Here is an 8,699-nt window from a genome sequence, read left to right on the forward strand (position 1 = left end):
TTGTCTATAAATCCTCTCCTTGTTCCGTCAGTACGCTATATTCTCAGATATTGATTCTGGAAATATATCTTCAAGGATAATAAAGACAGTGGTATTTGGCCAATAGAGAAGAAAATATAATGCTGACTTGGCTGTAAAGTGATCAGCATTCATATTCAATACTCATATTAATGTTCATATTATAGTAATTCAAACACTATTTATTAGTTTTCAATTATTACAAACAAATTATAAACAAATTGGGAAGGTGTCCAGAATTTTAGCAAGTGGTAATTATCTTAAGAATGGAAAAATAAGATATAACTAGCATTAAGTTTTCACTTATGTAGTGGGGTGGGTGCATGTGTGTGATCATATACATACACATATAAAATATTTTGAGGGATAGGGCAGGGCACAGATACAGTAATTGAATTAAATCCTAATTGTGTATGGCAGAGTGATGGGTAATCTAATTAAAGTTCAAACATAGCTTTGAGTAAAAGAAATAACCACTAAAAAGAAAAAAAGAAGAACTAAAACACACACACACAATACTTTTAAGAGAGAATATCTGAAAAGAGAATAGACAGACAAGATTTTCAGGATGGAGGTTTTGATATTTTTTACGATAATCACGTCTGTATTTGATTATAATTTGTACAATGTGCACATATTATTTACACTAAATTTAACATACTTCTAAAAGAAAAGAAATTATGCATGCTTTGTGAGCCATAGACAGATGGTATAGGAGGCAAAAAAGAAGTGTTTCATAGTTTAGTCAGGGGGTGTGCGCAAGACACATTATTTTGAAAAAATATTTTATTGAAGTATAGCATGCATGCAAAAAAGAGAGCACATCATAAGTGACATGAAATACCACCCTGAAACTAACATCCAGGTCAAGAACTAATCAACAACAATACCTCAGAAGCACCCCTCATTACTTGGTCCCTCATTCTCAAAAGTAAACATTATCCTAATTTCTAATAAATTAGTTTTGCCTGCTTATGAACTTTATATAAATGAAAACATACAATATGTATTTTTGTCTCTTACAGTCAACATTATAATTTAATGGACCACAATTATTTATTTATGTAGTCTAATGTTGATGGACATTGGTGTTATTGTCAATTTCTGGGTATTATGAACATGATGCAATTTACGTTTTTTACAAGTTTCCTGGTGAACTTAGGGATGAATCGCTACTGGATATACAATAGTCAGACTTGGGATAGAAGCAAGAGATAAGAACTTAGGAAATAAGAGTGAACTCCAAATGACTTTGGCAGGAGAGTGCTGATATAAATAAATTAGCACAGACATTAATGAATGAACATGGCTCATAGTTACCAGGGATTTAAAATTTTGTAAAAATTTAACTCCAGTCTTAGTGATCCAACTACTGTGGTGCAAAATTGTGTAGATTGCCATTCAGGATAGATATATGTGTCTATGAATATTAAACACAGCAAACTTTAAAGTCCTGTATGAATAAAGAGGGTCTTTACCTACATGAGCATGGTGGTTCCCTTTCAAAAGAGGAAGAAGATTCTGAGTCACATGAAAATATTTCTTGTGGACAGATTTCTGGTTTCTTTTGGAGGGTCTCCTGTTGACTTGGTGATCTCAACCTGGCTAAGAGAACTTTAACTTCTCAAAAGACTCTATTTAAATGTTATGAGAAGAATTGTCCTTTCCCTTAAGCAAGAACCTAATGACACTATCTCGTATCTGCTTGGTTTTCACCCCATACACAATAGGGTTCATTGTAGGAGGCATGAGTAGATAAAGATTAGCCATAATAATGTGTATATGTGGAGCAATCGTATGTTCCCCAAAACGGTGTGTAAAGAAGGTGAAGAAGGCTGGAACATAGGTGATGACGATGGCACAGATGTGGGCAGTGCAGGTGCTAAAGGCTTTCTGCCGAGCATCTGCTGTTGACAGACTCACAACTGCTCGAAGAATCATAGTGTAGGAGATTGTGATGCACAAGATATCAAAGCCCCCAATCAGGAGGGCAACCACCAACCCATAGATGGCATTGACCTTAACATTACCACAGGATATCTTGGCAACAGACATGTGGTCACAGTAGGTGTGGGGTATGACATTGCCCCTGCAGTATGGAAGGCGCTTAGTGAGGAAAGTGAAAGGGATAACAAGCATCATGCCTCTAAAAAAAGTGATGAGCCCGACCTTGGCAATGACTGAATTAGTAAGGATAGTGGCATAGCGCAGGGGGTAGCAGATGGCCACATAGCGGTCCAGAGCCATAAGCATGAGCACCCCAGACTCCATCCCTGTGAAGGTGTGCACAAAGAACATCTGGGCCAAACAGGCCTTAAAATCAATCTCCTTGAGGTTGAACCACAATATGCAAAGAGTGTTCGGAAGGGTGCTGGTGCACATGAGCACATCCGTGAAGGAAAGAAGGGCTAGGAAGATGTACATAGGTCTGTGTAAGGCCTCTTCAGAGTAGATGAGGTACATAAGACCAAAGTTTCCTGTAATAGCAATGCTGTACATGGTACACAGGGGAAAAGAGATCCACAAATGCACTTCCTCCAGACCAGGGATGCCATTTAGGATGAATGAAGCTGGAGTTAGGCTTGTGCCATTTAGAAATGACATAATGACTGTTGGAAGTTCATGGTATAGCAGATGCTGAATTGTCTCTGTAAGAAGGAAAAAATATAAGTTCAGAGAGTAACTGATAAGAGAGTCTTCTTTCCCATAATGGCTAATTTGTCTTTCTTACAGATCAATGGCCACATATGTACACTTATGTTTAATATGTGATATATACTGTTTTGGTCCATGTCTTAAGCATTAGACGTTGACAAGATGAACTGAGTCTATTCAATGTGTTTGGAGGGTCTTTTTTTTTTTGTCATGTAGTCCATTCTCCAGGATAAAGTTGGTCACAAACTGAACAACTGGATAATCAAGTATTGATTAAATATTTATTGTGTTGTACCTACATCTTAGTCAGAGATGTCTATTCTATTCTGAAATGTTAGCAGACTTCAGCAAATCTTGTGGGCTCACCTTTCAAAGTTAATCAGTCTTACCTATTGGACATACTGACAATAATTTCAATCTAGTTTTAGCCCAATCTTCCCATTGTTGGTTTGCAGAAAACCTAAATGTGGAAAAATAGAAATCATTCCCTTGTACCAATAGTTTTCTTTAAGGAAAATCATAGGATGGTCTTAAATGTATTTAAAAAAAAAAATCCCCTTTCTAATAATCATCAAAAGGCCACCTATTTTACCAGTACCACAATAAATTAATGAAAAAGAAGCAGTAGAAATACAATAATTTCTGAGAAGCTGATATTTCTCTAAGATTAGAGTCCAATCTAATGGGCTATGGAGTCCAGTCTAGTGAGAACAAAGATTCTTATCATCTTAAACTAAATCAATTGACATTCCCTTTAGAACAGAGTGCCTTATTTTGTACCCATATAACAACTTCAGAGAGCTACAGAATCAAATATTTCTCAAGCTGTGTAATCTCCAAAACTGTTTTTCTGGTATAAAGAATATACTGAATGTATTTTTTCAAAGTCCATAGCAAAAGAGGCAGTGGTGCAGAAAGGATCAATAAAACACTCATTAGGAGTAAGGAGGAGAATATTTGATGTGACAATCTGTTGTGAGGAAATAAGAATAAAGTTGTGATCAAAGGATGGATGCAAATGGGATGCACGAGTCTGAAGAAGTGGGCCGTGTGGAGGTGGAAGGTGTTGGTTAAAAAAAGGAACAAGTAGTGTGATGGCGGTAGTCTTTTAGAGGCGGATATTGGAGGAAAACTAAATGGGCTCTTTGATTAATAAATATTAATATTGAAATTTATAGTCCCTCCTGGACATATTGGAGGTGACCCCCTCGTCACTTCAACTGTATCTCCATTGGAAATTCAAGGTTGTGTAAATTGGCTCCCCTTTGTTCATAGGTGTCTTTTATAAAATTTTATCTTTATTTTGTAAAACATGAGGGATGAATAGATAAACTCTAGGGGCCTTTCTAATGAAGATATAATTCAAATATCATACCTATAATGTGAAATGGAGGCAACTCCCTGAAAAGAATAGTAGACAAGAAACAGAGAAAATTATGGAATAAGGCTGCCATCATTCTTTTCTCCCACTGCAAAATAAATTCTTTTCTCTCAGAAATACTGTTTTTAGCTTTCACAACCAGTGAGACTATGTAGAACACACCTCACAAGGGTTATGTTTCAGTAGTTGAAATGTGAATGTTTTATCCAATGTGAAAATTGAACATACAAGCCAGTATGTAAAAGCAGCCTTAGTAGGGTGCATGCCTTTTTAAAAGTTAGGAGAATAATTTTTTGGGGAAACTTTCTAACTCATCCTCCCTTCTCAGCTAGCATAATCTGCACCCATTCCTTTAATAATAAGAATGCAACCCCAATTGAGAAATTTGCTCACCCTGCAAGCTACTCGAGTTCCTCAAGAAACTGAAGACATATCCATGGATTAAGTCATATTCATGTCCACATGATGCTCTTGGCCCTGCAGAAGAAATATAAAATCTATATTGAGACCTTGGGAGGCAGCTGGAAGATGGAACATTTCTATTCTCTGTGTATGTGTGTGTGTACACATGCACATGTGTGCAATGTGTGTATGTGATATATTCTGAAGTTGGGTAGTCAGAAAAACTTGGTTTTACTGTCTCTTTCTACTGTAGTCTCAGAGGAGAAGTGATTTCCCGTGTGTGTGTGTGTGTGTGTGTGTGTGTATTTACAATAAGAATAAAGGAGAATTAAAAATCAGATATGTCTGGGTTATAAGGACACTGGCTAAACCCCTGAGAGTTGTCTTAGAAACTATTTGGTCCCTCATTATAGTCTAGGACTCCTGAGGGCATAATTTTTTACACGTACAGCAGAGACCATGCAGGTCTGAAACCATTTGGAATTTCAGAATTAAACCTTTTGTGAGACAGATTTGTCTTCTAACTTTTTCAAAACTTATCAAAATGTCAAGCACAAAATTGGTACTGAAAAATATTTTGGAAGAAAAATTAAATTACACTGGTATGCAAACAATTGAATTATACAAGTAATCTTTTATTTAATGTCTTCAATATGTTGCTTATTAATCATAACAATTTTTGTATAAATTATTTAGGATTGTCTAAATATATGGCATCACATTGACTATGAAAAATGAACATGTTCTTTCTTTCTTTTCTATTTTTATGCATTTTTCTTGCCTTAATGCACTGGCTAGTGTCTCCCTTCTATGTAATATTTACCAGGAATAGTAATAATGCATACCTTTGTTTCATTAATGATGACTAAGGGTAAAGAAACTTGGTTCCAAATGATCATATGAAGACACAGACTTATGGCACAGTACAGAAGCATAGCTGTGCAAGCATAAACAAATTACATTTCACTTAACCTAATGTCCTCTAGGTTCATCCATGTTGTTGCTAATGACAGAATTTCCTGTTTTGTTAAAGCTGAATACATTCATTGTGTATATATTCCACACTTTTAATCCATTCATCCACTGATAGACACTTAGGCTGTTTCCATGTCTTGGCTGTTGTCAGTAATGCTGCAATGAACAAAGGATTGCAGACATCTCTTTGACATATTGATTTCAATTCTTTCTGTACATATACCCAGTAGTGAGATTTCTGGATCACATGGTAATTCTATTTTTAATTTTTTGAGGAAACTCCATAATGTTTTGGTAATACTAATAATACTAATTTGCCTCCCCACCACCAGTATACAAGTGTTCCCTTTTCTCCCTATCCTCGCCAACATTTCTAATCTTTCATGTTATTGATCATAGTCAACCCTACAGGTGTAAGGTATTATCTTATTGTGGTTTTATTTTGCATTTCTCTAAGGTTAGTGATGCTGAGCATTTCTTCATGTATCTGCTGCCCATTTGTATGTCTTCTTTTGAGAAATATCTATTCAAGCCCTTTGCTCATTTAAAAAATCTAGCTTTTTTAATTTGTATAAATTTAAGGAGTATAAGTGAAATTTTGTTATATGGGTATATTGAACAGTGGTAAAGTCTGGGCTTTTAGTGTTTCCATCACCCAAATAATGTATATTGTAGGCTGGGTGCGGTGGCTCATGCCTGTAATCCCAGCACTCTGGGAGGCCATGGCGTTTGAGCTCAGGAGTTCAAGACCAGCCTGAGCAAGAGTGAGACCCTGTCTCTACTAAAAATAGAAAGAAATTATCTAGACAACTAAAAATATATATACAAAAATTACCAGGCGTGGTGGCGCATGCCTGTAGTCCCAGCTACTCGGGAGGCTGAGGCAGAAGGATCGCTTGAGCCCAGGAGTTGGAGGTTGCTGTGAGCTAGGCTGACACCACAGCACTCTAGCCCAGGCAACAGAGTAAGACTCTGTCTCAAAAATAAATAAATAAATAAATAAATAATGTATATTGTACCCTTTAAGCAATTTCTCATGATCCACCTCCCCCTGCTACACTCCCATTCTTCTGAGTCTCTAATGTCTGTCAGTCCACACTCTATGACCATGTGTACACATTAATTAGCTCTCACTTACAAGTGAGAACATGTGGTAGTTGTCTTGTTTTTTTAGTTGTTTAAGATAATAGCCTCCACTTTCATTTATTTTGCTGGAAAAAACATGATTTCACTCTTTTTTATGGCTGAATAGAATTCCATAGTGTATATATACCATACTTTCTTTATCCAATCATCCATTTATGGACATTTAGATTTATTCCATGTCTTTAACATTGCAAATAGTACTGTAATAAACAGTATGAAAGTTCCTCAAAAACCTAAAAATAGAACTACCATATTACCCAGAAATATACCTGCTGAGTATATATCCAAAGAGGAATTCAGTAATCAAAAAGATGTTTGCACCCCCATGTTTATTGCAGCACTATTCACAATAGCCAAGATTTGGAATTAAACTACATGTTCACCAACAGATGAATGGATAAACAAATTGTGGTACATATACACAATGGAATATCATGTAGCCACAAAAAAGAATGAAATCCTGCAATTTGGAACAACATGGGTGGAACTGGAGAACATTATGTTAAGTGAAATAAACCAAGCACAGAGGGACATGTTCTGTCCTATGTGGAAGCTAAATATTAAAAACAATTGATCTCATCGAGACAGAGAATAGATTGATGGTTACCAGAGGTTGGGGAGGTAACAGGGAAGTGGGCATAAAATGGGATGGTTAATGGGTGCAAAATAGTTAGATAGAATGAAAAATATTTGATAGCATAGAAAAGTAACTATAATAAACAAGTTAGGGTATACTTTAAAATAACTAAAAGAGTGGAATTGCAATGATCCCCGCCTCAAGAAAGATAAATGCCTGAGGTTGTAGATATCCAAATTACCCTGATTTGATTAATTCACATTGTATTCCTATATCAAAACATCATGTGTACCCTATAAAGAGATACAATTATTTTGTACCCATAATAATTAAAAATAAAAATAATTAAACAAAACAAAAAAGTACAGCACAAGTATATTTTTGAGATAACGATATCTTTTCCTCTGGGTAGATACCTAGTGGTGGGATTTCTGGATCAAATTATATTTTTAATTCTCCATACAGTTTTCCATAGAGGTTGTACTAATTTACATTCCCACCAACAGTGTATAACACTTCCCTTTTCTCAGCATACTCACTAACATTTCTTATTTTTTTGTCTTCTGGATAATGGCGATTCTGACTGGTATAAGATGGTATCTTATTGTGGTTTTGATTTGCATTTCTCTGATGATTAATGATGTCAAGTATTTTTTCATATGCTTGTTGGCCATTTGTATGTCTTCTCTTGAAAATGTCTATTCATGTCCTTTGCCTACATTTTAATGGGATTATTTGTGGGGGTTTTTTGGTGTTGTTGAGTTCTTTGAGTTCCCTGTATATTCTGATAATTATTTCCCTATTGGATGTATAGTTTGCAAATATTTTCTGCCATTATGCAGGTTGTCTGGTCTGTCTGTTGATTATTTCCTTTATTGTGAAGAATCTTTTTTCTTTTGTTATTTCAGCATATCATGGGGGTACAAATGTTTAGGTTACCTATATTGCCCTTGGCCCCCCACCAAGTCAGAGCTTCAAGCGTCTCCATCCTCCAGACGATGCATATCGCACTCATTATATATGTATATACCCATCCCCTCCTCCCCTCTCCCATCTGCCTGACCCCTGACGAATGTTATTACTATACGTGCACTCAGGTGTTGATCAGCTAAAACCAATTTGATTGTGAGTACATGTGGTGCTTATTTTTCCATTCTTGGGATACTTCACTTAGTAGAATGGGTTCCAGCTCTATCCAGGATAATACAAGAGGTGCTATATAACCACTGTTTCTTGTAGATGAATAGTACTCCATGGTATACATATACCACATTTTATTAATCCATTCATGAATTGATGGACACTTGGGTGGCTTACACATCTTTGCAATTGTGAATTGTGCTGCTATAAACGTTCGAGTGCAAGTGTCATTTTTATAGAATGCTGTGAAGAAGCTTTTTAAAGTCCTATTTGTCTATTTTTGTTTTTGTTGCTTGTGCTTTCTTAGTCATGAATTCTTTGCCTCGATCAATATCTGGAAGAGTTTTCCCTTGGTTTTCTTCCAGTATTTTAAGTTTCAGGTCTTAGATTTAAGTCTTTAATCCA

The 8,699-nt window shown here is 35.9% G+C and overlaps 1 protein-coding gene across 1 annotated transcript; it reads right to left on the reverse strand.

Annotated features, from left to right (window-relative positions):
- Positions 1-1,656: 1,656 nt before the first annotated feature.
- On the reverse strand, positions 1,657-2,622 carry LOC138384149 (olfactory receptor 52N1). The gene has a single exon (XM_069469425.1). It carries the CDS (start codon positions 2,620-2,622, stop codon positions 1,657-1,659), a length of 966 nt encoding a protein of 321 aa, XP_069325526.1.
- Positions 2,623-8,699: the final 6,077 nt, after the last annotated feature.

This window comes from Eulemur rufifrons, chromosome 6, assembly GCF_041146395.1.
Source record: "Eulemur rufifrons isolate Redbay chromosome 6, OSU_ERuf_1, whole genome shotgun sequence".
Classification (NCBI taxonomy): domain Eukaryota; kingdom Metazoa; phylum Chordata; class Mammalia; order Primates; family Lemuridae; genus Eulemur; species Eulemur rufifrons.

Coding starts and splice junctions, on each gene's coding strand:
- LOC138384149 (XM_069469425.1), bottom strand. CDS start 2,622: ATGTCATTTCTAAATGGCACAAGCCTAACTCCAGCTTCATTCATCCTA.